The sequence below is a fragment of the Rhamphochromis sp. 'chilingali' genome, assembly GCF_963969265.1.
Source record: "Rhamphochromis sp. 'chilingali' genome assembly, chromosome: 11".
NCBI classification, from domain to species: Eukaryota; Metazoa; Chordata; class Actinopteri; order Cichliformes; family Cichlidae; genus Rhamphochromis; species Rhamphochromis sp. 'chilingali'.
This window is the reverse complement of record NC_137938.1, coordinates 32992980-33010914: the sequence shown is the minus strand read 5'-3', so window position 1 is coordinate 33010914 and position 17935 is coordinate 32992980. Positions and strand designations below refer to the sequence as shown.

Genomic DNA, 17935 nt, shown 5'->3' with positions numbered 1-17935 from the left:
GCTAATGGAAGCCTGCTAACAGACCGAGAATAGAAACACTTAAAATGTGATGTTTAATAGGTAAGCAAATGCTAAAAAGAAGGTTTCAACTATGGCATATTTATACCTATTAGTGCAATAACTAACGGGCACTAAAGACCAAATATTGCTAAGGATGAAAGTCTCGAACTAGGAAATTATTAAAGGAAGTGAAATTTTCCCCTGGGTCAGGGTCTCAAAGTCATAAACAATCCAGTGTGTGATGAAGCCAATTTTAATAACACTCACTCATGTCATTTTATTTGGGAAAGAAAGTGTGATGGCAGAGTTTGCCTTCTAACGTCATGTGACCCTGAGCAGGAGCAGAGGAAGCCTGAACAGCTGGCCGTCACTGGGGACCATTTGTGACCTGGAGATTTATTCTTGTTCTTCTCTGTTCACAAAAGAGAGATTTCTAGGCTAAAGAACAGACTCACCACATACCACACAACTGATTTCCTTTTCCTCCTGTAAATAAATCACTTAAAACTCAATATTGTGGACACACTTTTTTTGTTACAACCTAGAGTCAATTGCAACAAAATGGGGGTTCATCCAGGATAAAATACCCACAGAATCCCTTTACTGTAAATGTTCATGTTTTTCCTTTTCATTCATCTTTTGAACAGTTTGTTCTGCAACATTTTAAACACTGCAGCAGCAGAAACTTACTGTCCAAGTACATGGGCTCAATTGAAGAGATATTGCAGGACGTCTACGTTATAACTTTTTTTAGAATCATTATCTGGCACGTAATCAAGGTCCATAATAATGAAATCATAATCAGTCATGTAATGTGACTAGGTTAAACTTTGACACGGCCTGTTTACATCTATCCAAACCATGTCAGGAGCAGTGTTTATATAACCAGAGTCATGTAAACACAAGAGCCAAAGTCCAATTGAGATCCATAAATTTAGCTCTAGTCAAGGCCACCACCAAGCCCCTACAAGTGCCAATTTATACCTTGAATAATGCTTCTATAAGAAGAAAATATGACTAAATAAAAGAAAAATAATCACCATAGGAGTAGATCCAAACTGACACTCTTAACCATATAAAATGCTTTTACAGTTACATCAATTAGATGTCTAAATCATCACCCGCAGAGACAAACACTTGGCAGTAATAAGCAACATCCTTCAGCCATCATGTGCAGCCCTCTGAGTGGTGGGCTGCCCTGTCAATCACAGGACTAATGGGCTGTGAACAGCTCTCCAGTGTTTGGATTGGAGGACTCTTGGATAGGGTGCCAACCCAAACAGCAACGCAGGGCTCAGTGGGATGGTCGGCCAACTCTCCTCCATCTCTGCCATACTTCATGCTGTCCACACAGTTCAGTCACACACTCTAAAGTAAACACACTAACCCTGGTCAGGCCCACTTGCAGCTCTCACAAACAGGGTGTAAAAACTATGCAAAGAAAGTGACAGGAGAAATAAAATTGATTTTCTGTTTAATTTTGTTATATCAACATTGTGCTTTAATTGATCATATTTCCACGTCCATTATTTCAGTGTGCTGAAATCCAAAGCACCAGTTCTTTGCCCTCCCTTTTATTGCTTTCTGTTGTAGACCCAACATCAGAATCCACCTCTTCAGTTCCCAGAGGTTTACTGAACTGTTTAAAAAGTGGTGAAACACTGTTTAGCATACACCTTTCCCAGCTTCATTAAAATGCCTTGGTGGCATCAAATTAAAACTGAGTATATTATAAAAAATTTAATTTTGGTTTCAGCATTTGATATGTTTCCTTTGTAAAACTGTCCATTAAATACAGAGTTCAGATATATTTAGTTACATTTTATTCAGCTAGCAGGGTTATGATAATATGATGAAAAGACAAAAACATTTACAGTTGAACCCATTTATAGTTTTTAGTATATAATAAGAGTTTAAATGACATTTATAATGTCCAAGTTTAAAGAGAAATTTCAATAACTGTTTTGCATGTGTATGTTTCAGGTAATCAGACCCCATTCACATGAAAAGGAGAGACATTATTTTATTTTTCATTTTAAATGTTACATAAAAAGACTATATCCAGCAAATCAAATAAAAACAATAATTGCTGAAGTAATGTCTTACCACTCAAGAACAAGCAATGTAGTAATAGTGAAAAATTTAACAGGAAATGAGAAAATCCTACGTAAAAATGCAGGTTTGGTTAAAATTCAAAAGTAAAAAAAAAAAAGTTTTACTAATCTATCCTCATATTCATTTTTCACATTCACACTTCATCTCTCCACTCAGTGGAAGTTTGTCCTCAGCTTTGTCTGCAGCTGAAATCACCTCTTCTGTCAAAACTGTTGACAGAGGGAAGTCTGTCCATGCAGCGAGCAGAGCACACGAGGGCAGCAGACAGCCTGACTCTGGCCTCTGCTGAGCTCAGCGACCCTCTCAGTGATCATAACACACACTTCTTTTCCACACTTTGGTTAAAGCTGTACATACAGGCACTGTGGATATTATCTCTTTGTGATGTGTAGGTTCAATCAGACCAGTTTTTCTTGGTCTCATTCTACAGTTCTTTCCCTCTCAACGCACACAGAGCAGACAGTATGAGCAAAGAGGCCTATAGATCACTGTTGATGTTATCTTTACCTCCCATGAGGTCTTTCACTTGCTCTGTTCTGCTTGCGTGAGTGAGACTCCCACATCCTGACCAAACTGTACAGACAGAACCAGCAAACCAAGCAGGAGTCCAGATTCTTCTGTTGGCCCTGCAACCTGCACTAGGCCAGGAACTTGCTGTCAGAATAAAGATTTATGAAGACCTGGCTGCCTGGGGGCCTTTTCAAGGCCCAGACCCTCTCAACCTTGCCCCACAGCCAGAAGGTGCTTCTCTTTAAACAACATCCACACCGCCCAGCTCTCCTTTGGGATGGAGGACAGTGATAAGCACATCTGTTTGTCTCAACAACTGCTGCTGTCTGCAGGGCTGAATGACAGCGGGTGTTTGGACACACCAGCAGAAAGTTAAAGTTAGATTTGTTTGTCGAGTTGAGTTCAGGTTATCTACTGGGATTGCAGCTAAATTTAATTGTCTGTATGAACTAATCAGAATCAGAAACTTTATTGTCATTGTCATGAGAACAACGAAATTAAGAATGGTCCCCGATCATTGCATCATCCCTAGCAATATCAAAATATAAATAAAATAATAAAATTCAATAAATAAAATAGATAGAATACTTAAAATACTAATAAGATATAACAGTAAAACATTCACATACATTCCCACACACATGCTTCAGACCGTGCATAGATTAACACAAGAGTGGCGTGATGGACATTTTTTTGTAGTATTCAGATGTGTTATTGCAGTTGGATAACAGCTGTGTTTGAGTCTATTAGTCCTTGCTCTGATTGCCCTGTACCGTCTGCCTGAGGGCAACAGTTCGAACAGGGAGTGGCCAGGATGTGAGGTGTCTTTTATGATGTTTTGGGCCTTTTTAAAACAGTGGGCGTAATAAATCATCCATTTCCTTGACTCTAAATCATTTTAACTTGTATGCTTAAAAAAAATAAAAAATAAAATGCCATCAAGCTGATGCCTCAGCTGATATGTGACACTGGAAAATGTCACATAGTATCAGCTGCAGTGGTGCAGCTGCATCATATTTGCTGCTAAACCGCAATCCATGTTGAAACCTACCTCTGCCCAGCTTCTCCTCCTCCTATGCTGCATCAGACCAAAACAATTTGTTGTCACTGACCAACTAAACAACACCACTGTCTGGATATTGCTGCTTCTGATCTACTGTGCATGCAGAGAAAGTCAGAGAGGGCCCACATTAGAGGCATAATGACAAATATAAGGAAGTAAATAAACATCTTTAACTATAATGGTCCTCTCTGAACCAAAAGTAATGATTAACAGGGTTAATATTACGTGTGTAAACATTAAAATTGATTAACCAAAATTTTTTTAAAGTACTCCTATCTAATTGTCACCGAAAGTAGAAGATAAATAATCCTGTGTCCACTTTATATAGTTTAGTTCCTTTGCTTTATCATGGATAAATGTAAAGTGCACTACTTTATAAGGATTACAACATATACAACTGAATTTTGAGTGCTACTTCTTATCATATTTCTGTTCCAGCTTGCATCATGAATAATCCAAAACTACTTTAATCTAGAAATGCACTAGCCAGTATTTAAAAAAAAATAAAAATAAAAATCCAGTTAAAAATGCCAACATACACTGTTTACCAATTCCAGTTCTGTGCTGTTAAAATCAGATTAAACTGCCCTTGTCTCAAAATACATCACTTTGTGGAAGTAATGATACCATCTCACAGGACCTTTAAGTGATGCTCTGGTGTTTCTGAGCTCTGTGAGCAGCAGCAGTTACTGTGGTGAGACAACTGCAGCATAACTCCATTACCTCACATATAATCAGAGTACAGACAGCTGACTAGCTGATTAATGGCTTTACTCTGGCAGGCATGCCTGGATATAGATGCTGCCCAAGAGCAGAGCTGCTATTAGTGGCACTCGCGATATGAGGTTAGAATAAACAGAATCAACAGTGCTGTCAACAACATGGCCGCATCTGAATCAAGCTAGCCTGCTGCTCACCCAAAACCATCTGCGTTCAGGCTGGTTCATAATAGCAGCGTTTTTAACATATATAGTGCGTCTGCTGCTGAAAGAACTGTGGGGAGAAGGAACCCAAAAAAAAGCGCGGGGTTAAAATGGGAATCTGTTTTCTATTCTTGTCAGTCATCAGGTTATTGAATCAATGCGTTTATAGAAGGTGGCTTCTATGGCTGCTAATAGATAAACTAGCGGCTAAATGTTTACCAAGGGTCATATTATTTCAGAGGCCAGAGGAGTTAAATTTTCTGGAAATCTGTCAGCAATTGAACACTTACATCTTTTCTTTCATGAAAAGATAGATAAACATTACCAAGCAGTACCAAGTAAAGTTACAGCAATGATTCGTGAAAATTCTGGTATTATCAATGTGATCAAGCAAATACTGATATCGGGAGTTAGCATAAACAAACACTTCATTTGAGCCTGTGTGTGCGCAAAGGTCATTCAAATGTTTGGAATTCCAGATTTGCCTCAACTTTAACCACAACGGGTGTTTTCCTAAGCAGAATCACACCAAGTGCCAAAGGCCATAAATACAGTGTAGTAAAAGGCTTTCGCCATTTCTTTTGTGAATGAGAATCCCGAGTTTCATCCAGCTCAAATTAAAAAACAGAGCTGGACATTGGACCGCTCAGTCTTCTTTAATTTGATGTTATCCCCAAGATCAGTGTCTGGAAAGAGCAACATCAAATTAATAAGGTCTCCTTAGTAAAGATGGCATCAGCACAGACGACTGCTGCCCTTCCAGTTATCTTTGAATCATCTTTTCATGTGGAAGTCAAAGAGGGGAAACTATGAAAATATCCATAAAGCTGGTCAAACAAAGTGATATTTCATGCTGAGGCTGACGTTTCCAAGCATGTAGTTGGTTCTTCTAGCATTTTTCTATTGTGATCTTTTTCTTATTATGCAATATTACAAGTTCTATCTTATTCATTTGGACACTACAATTACAGTTGCAGTGTTCAGACTGTTGAGGCAACAAATGGCAACAGTGCTCGTCTTACATCCATTTCATTCTTCAGTGCTTCTTTATAGGAAACATGCCTCACTCACATTGGAACATTTTGGTTGAACCTTCCTCTGGAAGAAGCTGGAGGTCAGAAAATGGTTGACCAAGATGACCTCGCCTGACCAGAGTGAGGAGTGAGGACCGTGCCGGCCCTGTCCTGTGGTCAGGGACAGCCACTTCCCTTTGGTAACAAGGGAAAAAGCTTATATTCCTGAGCAAGCACTGCACCAGATGACTATCTGCAACCTCACAATCTTCCATAATAACAACCCAAAGAGGCTGGAGAAAGAGGAAATGAAAGTAAGTGGAACATTTTTGAGACATAAAACTGATTCTGCAGTTCAAAAATAAAATAATTCCAACCGAACACACCACAGAGATACGTCACAGTATTGGCGACATTCCTCTGCATCATGTGACACCAAGAGGACGACAACAGTGGGAAAACGTCATGAGATCGCCTTTCAGGTGTTATTGGATGTTATTCAGCAGACAGAATACTTCTTAAAATCAGTGAATGTTACTTAACTCAGTTTTCTTGGATTGTCAAAACGAAAATCTGGAGCTTTGTATACATGATAGATGGACTCTGCACTTTTCCAGTCAGAAAGTTGATCCTTGCCCAGTTTTTTTTTTTTTTCCCAGATCAGGTAGTGGTTTGGATTTATTCTGTCCCAACAGTTGAACTGAGAGACCCAATTAATAGGACTGCCAATCCCTGCCTCAATGATTTACAGATACTTTGAATCACCGGTGAGCATCCAGACAACATAAAAGCTTATCATCATCAATACAGCTGCTGAGCAGCTACACAGATTTTCTCATTTTTCAAATATGATGCAATACATTGACACAAGCTGATGTTTTTGTATTCATTAGCCAAGTCTTATGTTGCAACTTTGGCTTTTTGCAGATTCACTTGCTTCTTTTAAGTTATTAAACTTTTTTAAAAATGCATTTTTCTTCTTTCATGCATTTCCCATTTAAAAGGAAAGCAGGCTTTTTAAAACAGATGCCACATGGACTCATGAGTTCCTCAGCTCACAGAAAAATATGAGCATCCTGTCATCCTGCCAGGAAAGTGTGGTGCAGTCCCAGTCCATGTAAGACGAGGTAATTCGCATCTGTACTTTGACACTCGTTTTCATGACCAGGTCATTGATCATTTAAAGGTTTAGTGTGCAGGTGATGCTAACAAGAAACGAGGATCCCTCATGTCCCTATAAAAATAATAAAGTAATATGTGTGCATCTAAAGCTATTCCTCAATTAAACAGTGTGTACTGAAAGAAAAAAATCCAAGTTACTCATCTTTGCAGGCACTACAGAGGTTGCCGTGTAGATTTTTAAAACTTGAATGCTGTATGTTCATCATTCATAGTTACACCAGACACTGAATGTCTGATTGTAATTTACCATCTTACACTGTATTCCAAAGTGCCTAAACTCCAACTTACACAAAGACATAACCATGATGGTTATATGCCTTGCACTCTGAAAGTGCACAGTAAAAGTCAAAGTAAAACTGACCACCAGCATCTTGAGCTGATGTTCTCAGTCACCTCAAAAGCACAGAGGCCAGTTCAGCTGTGGCAGAAAGTTTAAAAAAAAAAAAAAAAAAAAAAACACAGCTTCTGTTTAGTCAGATTCTAACATCAACACAGAACCAGTGGACTTTCATCCAAAGCTATGTGGACTAGACAGCGGTCAGCTTGATGTGCCTCTGACACAAATAAACATCAGCGCAGGCCACAGATAAATAGCTCTCTTCCGATGTGCTGAGTGGCAGCTGAGCATCTGGCATGAACATCAGACAAGACATGTGGAGAAGCCTTTTTTTGTAGAGCCACTACTCTACAAAATTCTTTGACATGTACATTTTTTTAATATGCTTCTTTTTTTTAAGACATATTCTGAAGGACGTTGCTACTTCTGAGACATGACTTTATACAGCCTGCTGCTGCAACAACTCTGGGTTAAGACCGGAGTCCTCTGGAGACCATGGCCTCTCACATCTGCACAGCTCTAAAGCAGCTGGATGTAACTCAAAAATAATTGCTTCCTCTACAACGTCCAGAAAAGCATGATGTGCATCCTATCTTCACGACTCCTCCCTGTGGGGATGGCAACTAAATCAATATTTTACAGCCATTTATCATCAGCTAACTTTGCAGCTTTTGTTATTACTTTACATACTGGCCTAACAAGCGTAAGATCACCAGTTTGATCCCAAGAGGAGACAAATCCCTTTGCCATTTTGTGAGGTAGAGCATTCTGTGTATATTAAAAAAAATGAAATAAAATCTACTAACAATCAAACATGCAGAGCTACCTGCTACGACATCATCTTGTGAATAAGGGAGCAGCCAAAAGCAGCAGAGTGATTCACAACTCAGCAGCATTAACCTGGATACATGTTTTAAATGGTTTTATTACTATTGACAAATTGCTCATTGTGAATATTTTACAACAAACACCATGAATCCAAACTGACAGGAGTTACCAACCTTGACCAGGACAATGCTCTTTATAAGTTGATTTCAAGCAATGTTACAAAACAGTGTGGATCTAGATACTTGTGCACCTGGAGTTATGGAACACAAGACACATCTTGAAGAAATAAGCCATGGAAATGGAGGATCAACCCCAACTGAATGACCGGAATATCTCAGGTCTATGCTTTTGCCAGTGGCAATGGTGCCAGGTAGTGATAATTCTGTAAAGCAATTATTTGTCAACGACCTTTTTCTAAAGAAATGCAGACAATGAATAAAAACTAACACACAAGGACAAAAACGATGATGACATGTATGAACACTTGCTTCAACTATAAGGAAAATATTGTGGAGAGACTAGACCCAATCAAGTTGTGTAGAAAGGTGCGACCAATGTGGAAGTGATGCAATCACAAGCAATGTTCTTGTGCAGTAAGGTTAGACGGGCACATTTAATCCAACCCTGGGAAACTGCACAGTGGTTTTTTTGGAAACGGTACAACTAGCTCCCATGCTCCGTTTCCCATGAAAATGAAAAGTAATGTCAACACGGGACGAAGAGACGAATGGAAACATTTTGCGTGTGATATCAGGGAAAACAAGACGCTTCGCAAACCACGTGGAGCAACTTAGCGGCAAAAAGATCCAACTTTTTATTATTTCTATTTTAGTCAATTAACTGAACTTTAGATTTGGTTTGCTATTATTCCTGTTGTGATATTTAGTTGAGTAAAACAAAATCAAGATGTGTTGTCAATTAACAACCTTACCTGTTGGAACAGGTAAGAATATTTTGAATGTACTGTGCTCATTATGGTTGAAATTCCTGAATAAATAGAATCTCGCATTTAATATGTTACAATGTGTCTACATTCAAATTTTTCAGCCAAAGAAATAATGACTATAAACTTGTAATTAAAACAAAAAAACAAAAAAACAAACAAGCATGTAACAAAAGAGACTCTTCCTGTGCTATAGTTTGTATTGACTGACTAACAATGGTGAACACAACAGAAGGTGAGCACGCAAATTTAAAATCAGGTATGTCGTTGGTTTTTTTTGGGCGGGACTCAGAACTTTTTAGCTGCACCCTTCAGGTAAAGGAGCAATTGTGTTTTCAGAACACACGCAAAAAACAACAACTATTAACATAGCTTGTTACACAAAACATTTTTTTTTTGTAAATTAAAATCTGCACAATAAATTCCCTTCAGCTGTGGGTGAGTGTACGACTGGTACCGTGAGCAAAACGGTGGACCCAGTAGTAGCCAAAGTCCACTCCCAAGAAGGTGAACCACCAGGTCCAGGCAGAGTCCCAGGGCAGCTCCACCAAGCGGTAGTGGTTCCACACATGCATGTAAGCGCTCAGCTCACAGCCTCTCATCAGCAAGCTGTGGAGAGGAAAGGTCAAAGCTCAGTGTCGGCTCAAATGTGCTTATGCAAGTACAGCATTCAGTTTGTGATCATGTACAGCTGCGCTCCAAGGATCACGATAGTCATCTGTTCACCTTGTGTTCTACCTTGACAGAAATTTGTTTAATTTGTAAGTAATTTTGTACATCAGGTATTACAAAGCCTCCCCTGTTTGAGTTCCCATCATTCAGCCGTATTACTGCTCCCCATTTCAATCTACATTTTAAAATGATGCAGAACTAGAAAAGATTATGTTCAACTAACTTTGAAACTAACGTTATATTTACATTGAAGATGAACCACTATAAGAACCATTTTAGAAGAACCACCTTAAAACCAATTTCAGTAAGCTGAAGTTTGTTTGATTAATAGTTTTAATAGTTATATTCAGTTCTGTTGCACATCCTAAACCTGCCATACTGCATGCTTTTATCGCCTAATTTATCTGTTCCCTGCTGGCCTCCTCACATGAACTCACTTTTAACAGGTAATGGTTCTTTAATACAAGATCCAGAGTTACAGCACCTAAAAAAATAAACTAAAAAACCTAAACTAAAAAACAAACAAACAAACAAACAAGCAAACAAAAAACCACATTGCTCAGCCATATAAAAAAAAAAAAAAAAAAAAAAAAAAAAAAACACGGTGTTTAAAATGAACAGAAGCCAAATTATGCCTTACTTGCACTATTGCTATGTGACCTGACCTGCCTAAACACTCACAGTGGGAGTCTGGAGACCATTCCAGCAGATAGGGAGGTGATTCCATCACTGATTGTGATCACTGGGGCCCCCGTCTTCAGAAAGCCCACCACCAGCTCCAGAGTCATCAGTCCCACAAAGAAAGGAGTTGCCTGCACAGACACAAAATCATGATTCAGCAGTGTTACAAACCATGAAAACACAACTGTTCCAAGTCCTCTGTTGCCATTACCCGTTGTGTTGAGCATTTGTTTTGGCAGATGAGCTAAAAGCTTGCAGGACTTTCATGTCTTGTGATCCATGATGTTTGTTTCACTGTATGAGCCTGGAGCAACGGGTATAAAACCACAACCAATTGGCAGATTGGTGAACAAAAACATTTATCCAAGCACGGCAGCAGTGGAGGTAGAAATTATCTCAGTGGATGAATTAAACATCAGTGCTAACCAACAGCAAGCTTTCATTTCAGTGATGTCAGGCAGAACCCAAGCAAAATAGAATGAGGAGCAAGATCTTATTTTAAGAAACCTAATTGTCTTCACGCTCACTGATAATATAAAGTCATACATGTTCAGAGAGAGCGCATTAAGTCTGTTAGGCTACGTAAGTAGATGGAGACCGCAGGTAAACAAGCTACGCATCTTATGTTACAGGAACACGTAAAGGGCTGATGTGCCCTTTTCCAGCTCCACAATTTCATCATGGACCTCTACTAAATCAACTTTGCATGATTCACATTTCAGTAGAATTCTTACTCACCTTATACTGTGCCTTTATGCAATTCTTAAGTTCCTCTTCTATTAGAAACAACCCACTTCATTATCACTTTAAGGCCATTCTCCCTAAACAGTCAAATTTCTTCTAACTGGCTGATCTACACATGGATTCATCCACCTTTGTATTCAATGCACATTCTGAGCCACAGTTTCATGAAACATGGAATTCTTTGAGCTGACATCGGGTAGGCACACTGGTAGGAAAAAAAGAGACAATGACAGCTGAGCGTTTCAGGCAAACTGACGTCTAAGGTTTTAGGTGTCGGGGGGGGCGGGGTCATCCTAGTCAGATACCCAAAGCACATCAACGTTTCTGCTTTTGATGTGTAGCAGCTCTACTCTGAACCCTTCCTGAATGACCAAGCTCCTCAGCCTATCTCTAAAGGAGAGCCCAGAAACTCATATTCACTACTTCTATCTATGATCTTATTCTTTCACTCAATACTCACAGTTCACAGTCATTGAGGAGGGCAGGCAAGTACACAAGTACACTGGCCAGTAAATTGCCAGCTTCACTTTCATTCTTAGCTCTCTTCGCCACAACAGATGGTACAGCAGCCATGTTACTACTGACGCTGCTCTCTACACCCTCTCCACTAAGTCAAGAAGGTCCCAATATATTTAAACTCCTTGACTTGGAGCAGAAGTTTGATCCTGAAATGGAGTGCACACTCCACCCTTCTCTGGCTGAGAAGCATTGCCTCGGGACTAATTGGGACTAATTCATACTTGGGACTAATTGTTATCACACTGTTTCATACTAAGCTGCAAACCTTGTGAGTTGGAGGTCACTGCTTGAAGCAGCTAGAACCACCACATAATCTGCAAAAAGCACCAAACTGGAAACCCCCCAACACTTGGCTGTGCCTAGAAATTCATTCTTTAAGTCTCGGAAAACAAATATGGCATTTTTAGCATAACCTTAAATAATATTTTAAGAAGAGCCTCATCCGCTATGCAAGTTGGTTTTTAGTATTTTTTTTTCTTTCAGATGAATGTTTGATAATTTTATAATTTTAAAAAGCAGTTTAAAATGCTCATAAGTCAAATAAGTATAATCTTTTTCAATTGTAATGGACTGTACATAAACTTTTGGTGTTTTCGCAAGTTGGAAAACACTCATCTGGAAAGATGTGCACCAACTTTTACTCATTTTAAATAGAGCAGGGCGATATGGCCAAAAATATTTATCACGATATATATTTGAAAATTTGCGATAACGATATAACCGACGATATAATTGATGCGGGACAAAATACAACTCCACAACATTACTAGCGCAAAAAGACAACCTTCCATTTATTTTCACTTAAACAAGAAGCTGGTTTTTATGTACATTAAAGCTTTATAAAAATGTAACAGTGCAAATGCAAATTCCTTGCTGAAAGTTTAACCAAAAGGCATTTCCAGTAGAAATGGGCTGACATATCCTGAGCATAACCATATATAATATCCACTGAAGTTAAAAAGAGGTGCTTTGCAACATTAAACTGCAGTGTGCAGTACGCATTTTTCGGACCATAAGGTGCACAGGATTATAAGGCACATTAAGCGAAACAAAGCAGTCAGATAAATCAAACTTGATTAAACTCATTCTTCTTGCTTCCTCCACTTCTGTACCATTGATTCATTAATGTTGAATTCTCTGGCAGCTGCTCTATTCCCATGTTGTTGCAGTATATTAATGACTAACCTCGTATTGTGGATGGATTATCTCAGTTGTTCTCCTGACTGAAGTTTGGTCCGTTTACAGCATCCTGCCATGCGATTGCATTTGTCTCTAACCATGAACTTTTATAAGTGGAAAAGTGTTAGTGTTCGTCCTCCAGCTTCACTGTTTATGTTATGCTAATATAGCTGTGTCGCTAGCGATCACGTAGCACATCATTATATACCAGCTAGCCCAACTTCAGTAACCCTACAAACGTCACTGCTGTTTAGTTTCCTGTCTTCATTTATGTTGGAAGTGATAGCAGAGCTGTACGTTTGATTTTTTTCAGAAATCTCTCAGTCAGAACATGCAATATCATGCTTAGGTAACTAGCAAAACTAGCGAGCTAACTTCCGCTAGCTTCCTGCTAACTTCTAACTCCGTTAAATGTAATAACTTTTGTTTTCATGGATGCCTGGAAGTTAAACTTTATAGTTACACCTGGTAAAGCAGCAATGCTGATCGTTTTATTAAAGATGAAAGAATTTAGACAGTTTTTAACGCTCAGTGATGCTGCAGTGTTGTTTGACCAGAAGCATACGGAGTTTAGGACCCAGATTACTCCCAGATTTAAGAGCATCTTAGTCCGACAAATACGACAATAACGACGGCCGCTTGCATGTTCTGCAAAAAAATGTGCTTTGTCGTGTATCTGACGGACAAACACCAAATAAGTTCCACATCACTGAAGTTGCACCATTTTTACAAACCAATTCTGGTTCATCTGTTTCACTCAACAATCGGCCATGTGCGTATGAAAACAAAGGCACTGCGCATGCGCGTTTTACTCCCATTCTATCGCGATATTTCATTTTCCTATCGTTGCCTAACATTATACCGGTATTACCGTGAACGGTATAATATGGCCCAGCCCTAATTTTAAAGATACATAGTTAAAAACTGAAAGTTCACACTTAAAGAGAAACGAACAACAGCAGAAAGAGTTTCATGGGGTAAAATGCCTGTAAATGAATAAAACCTACTTTAAAAGAATAACTTCTTACATTGTAAGAACCAAATAGCAAACAAAAAAAGTTGCCATGAACACATGACAATAACTGCTTTTGACAAAACAAATGGTGAGCACCAAGCAAACAGTCAGTGACATGCCTTTATTTGTAACAGTCGTGGAAAGCCGTAATAACCTCTTGATGGGTTTGTCAAACATGGAACAAATTAGTGAGGAACGGGGTTAGCAAACGGGTCACAACAACGACTTTGGCAGCATGTGAGCCCTGCTGCTTAGCTTTAGCTCAAATGTGCTCATTGACCAAGTGACTGCAGTCATAAAGGGGACACACGGCCCCCACAAGAGCAGCAAGGAATGAAAGGCGTGACGAGACCACAGAGGAGCACATCTGCAGGTGAGGAGGGAGGAAGTGTGCGTATTCATGTGTGGATTAAAGTGAGAGTGTGTGTGTGTGTGTACAAATCCCCATGTGAATGATTCAACTTTAACATGCAGGTGTGTGATGCAAGTGTGTGTGTGTGAATGTGTGCGCACAAGCAGAGGCGAGAGCACCACCAGAGACCAGTGATCACACGCAACACTCCAACATCTGGCAGCAGACTGCAAAGCTGCAGCAAACAAATGGGCTCGCTGCGTAGGCAGACCTCCTCCAAACCCGCTGAGAGAGAGATTATCATTCTGGACGCTGGCCTAAAACCCCCACCCCCCGACATCACCCCCCTCTCCTATCTAGCAGATAGTTTTACCGCTGCACCCCTGAGTTCTTGACAGCTTGCGGCAAGACTTTTCAGCAAGGCAAGCCGATTCTCAAACGGCGCATCAAAAAAAAAAAAAAAAAAAAAAAAAAAAAAGCTTCTCTTCATTATTTTGTCTTTTTAATACTTGCATCACCTTCTTTATTTTCAGTTCTTTATGATCTTGCATGCGGTCACACTGTTCGCAATTATATTTTGAACTAAAAATTGCACAAGCCTTTTTTTCTTTTAAACTTGAGTATACTTTGAGCTTGTGTGGACTGTTTGTTGTGGCGTTGTAATAATTGTATTTTATTTTCTTCTGAATTCAAACCTACATGGAAAATGACATTTGTGGACCAGATGTCCCCCCCCCCCAAACAGCCATTTTAAAAGGTCACAGTTGAGTGATGTTGGCTAAAAACATGCAGACTGACAAAACACTTTTATCACTGCTGTCTGAGAAATTTTGTGTTTGCATTCAAATCACCAAACAGCTGAGAGAACTGGCAACAACCCAGCCCACAATTCCAAATAACTCCAAAAATCACAAGATTGCATTGTGATTTTCCCCCCCTTTGACTAATTTGGCCTGTTGGGATCACAGAATGACAGTGGTGAAGAATAATTAACGACATGCTGTAAACAGTGCCGAGTCACTAAACTGCTCAGGCACGCCCAAGCAAAATATTAATCACCAGTAAGCCCTGCAGCAACAACAAATTTGCTTTATCACACTTGTTAGTGGATTTTTAGGACTCCTGCTGCGAGGGTAATTGTTCTCCTCCCCTGATTTGCTCATAAAAACTCATAACAAACATGTGTTGTTAAACCTGCACCAGCCATTTGTCACAATAAAAGAGTAATTGAGATGCTGTAAAGTGACAGAAGGAGAAAAGAAAGAACGTTGCTATAAATTTTTCATTAGGCAGAAGTAATTAGATTTATACAAGTTGAGCAGATTGGTTATGTCTGTGAAGGTTCTCAGTCATCCAGGTCATCGTAGTCAAAGGAGCTTGCACCATTTGACCTTAGAACTGAAGAAGCTTCTCGGATGAGAGGTGAAACGTCTTCAAGCAACCTAAAGAAGTCCAGACGCTTTTATTTGCAAGCTCATTTGAAGCAGATTGGTTACTGTGTTGATACAAATGTAACTTTTCCATACTTAATGCAATATTCTCCATAGGTTGACATTTATTAAGTTAAACTTCAAATTTCACTTCATATTTACTCATGCACTTACTCCCCAGAGCTCTAAGTGCTCTGAATAAAAACTGTTCAGTTCAAAAGTCTCATTTAGAAAGAAGCAAAACAGACTGTTTGACCCTTTTTCTTCTGACGAATACTTCAACGGTTTTAAATATGCCGATTTTGAGTTGATTGACTCAACTCAAATCGATACTTTACTGACCAGGTGAAAAGGCTCTGTCAACTGTATCTGATAAAGTGAGGGGACAATGGGGCGGGTTCAGTATAACCCTAAAACACCAGATGTATTAGTTGAGAACGAGGCGACACCCACCTGCTGCACATACTGAGGGACATCCTCCACTTTCTCAAAAGATGATTCATTCGGTGTGAGCATGAAAAACATGGCTCGGGCTCCCCTCGACACCGAATCGTATTCCATGGTTTCAGATCTGACAGCGGATCACTCACAGATGCTACACAGGTGAGTTTCTGTTACCTGTGCAGGTGCGAAGTTCTGCTAAACCACTTCAAGACGTCTGCTCACAGTCTAAGTGCCCTGCCCCTTTCACCTAAAGTAGGTCGCTTACGAAATAGAGAGCGTGCAAGCGGAAGAGTAAACTTCTCACATCGAGGAAACCGACTCTGCCCGGGTTTAAAGTGGCCGCAGGGTTCTGTTACTGCGACCAATTACCTTTAAATCCCCTTTATAGGACGAAAGTTTACCTTTGGTCAGGCTGATACATTAGTATCATTTGACGTCATTTTATCTCGCGAGAGTTTGTTTACGCAGCTTACTGTCTGCGTGTATTGGAGGGTGGAGAATGTTTTTTGTGAGCTGAAGTGAAGTTATCCAGCTGTTTAATCTTCACGCACTGTTGCTATTTGTCTGAATGTCAGGTAAAACTGTTCAAAGTATTCGACAGGGTTACAGCCAATATGAACTAGACAAGGGGCATATATGTATAGATTATATATAGTTTACAGTTTATATAGATTACAGAGGCATACTGAGAGATGCATCCAAGCACAGAAGTGAGTGAATAAGATCACCACACACTAGAACAGCTGACAGTTCCCTCAACACATTTCCATTTATTCTTGGTCATGCTTTAAAACTAGCTGCACAAGCTGATGAATGACTTCTTTTTTGGTTTTAAAGAGACACGAGGGGTACTTCCCAAAGTCTGACCTGCAATGGACAATCAGCTCAGTGTCCTCTTCAGTCAAGCTGGGTACATGATTGGTGCAGAAGTGCCAAACTACTGTGAACCGAATGATTAGACAGAGCTCAAACAGCAGTAACTTATTGGGTAGACCTGGACCCTTAAAGGTCATAAACTAAATGTGAGATCTTGTGTTTGCAGGAGACACGTTACTTAAACCATAGAGACACATACTGTGCATGTTGTAGGCCTGTCATTGATCATGTGAAGGACAAATTCACAATAGCATTGTATTATTTGGGGTCTGTTTTCCCAAATGCATCACTATGTAAATACTGTGAGTATAAATGAAAACGAAAGTTTAATTTTTACAGTTTTATGCAGTCGTCATCGTGTACACAGATTACCGTATTTTTTTTGTGTGTGTTGCAATAACTGTTAAGCTGCTGCTCTGTCTGTTGATCATTGTTGGGTTCCAGTGGGAATGTGCCATGACTCACACTTGTTCACGTTTGTGGGGCAGCGGTCATAAAGATGGTGTGCAGTCCCACATGAAGTGGGACATCTGGTCACTGTAACTGATTTAAAAATGGATGGGGGAGGGTTGGCTACATAAGGCTACATAAGGAGGTAACAACCTCTGGGATTTGACCCTTTAATGAGATGTTTTTGTTTGTTTATTTGTTTGTTTTTAATCATGTAGCTTATTTGAAAGTTAAAGAAAGACAACTTAAACTCATCTATTTGTTCAGTATCAGGTAACAAGGGAATATTAATTTTTTTATAAGCACCACACCTTGAATGTAGTTTAGGTTTAAATGCACTGATAAGATTGGGGCCGCTTTAGGGCAATTTGCTTTTTGTGCACCACTTTCTCTCAGATTGTTGGTTGCTAACTGATAACCCTATAATGTATCTACTATCAGTCAATCAATAGTATCATGTCCTGTCACTGATAGTCACTTCAACTCCTTACCTCAAAGTTTATAAAACATTAACTCGGTCACCGCCCGCTTAGCGTTGCTAGCAGTTATTTCGCTTGTAATCATCTAAAGTCATTGATTGTCATTGACTTTTTAGGCCTTTTGATCCTTAAATGCAGGAGAAAAAAAGTTTTTATAATCTTATTTTGTTTAAGCAGATT

General features: G+C 39.4%; 1 protein-coding gene across 1 annotated transcript in view; it reads right to left on the bottom strand.

The window, feature by feature from the left end:
- Nucleotides 1-16377, bottom strand: part of agmo (alkylglycerol monooxygenase) — a 49637-nt gene extending 33260 nt beyond the window's left edge. Inside the window, exons 1-3 of the mRNA XM_080897638.1 lie at nt 15960-16377; nt 10268-10398; nt 9372-9523 (exon numbers count right to left, since the gene is read on the bottom strand). Coding sequence (XP_080753764.1) covers nt 9372-9523; nt 10268-10398; nt 15960-16067 — 391 coding nt within the window. The 5' untranslated portion in view covers nt 16068-16377. The remainder of the gene's footprint in view (nt 1-9371; nt 9524-10267; nt 10399-15959) is intronic.
- Between the last annotated feature and the right edge of the window lie 1558 nt (nt 16378-17935).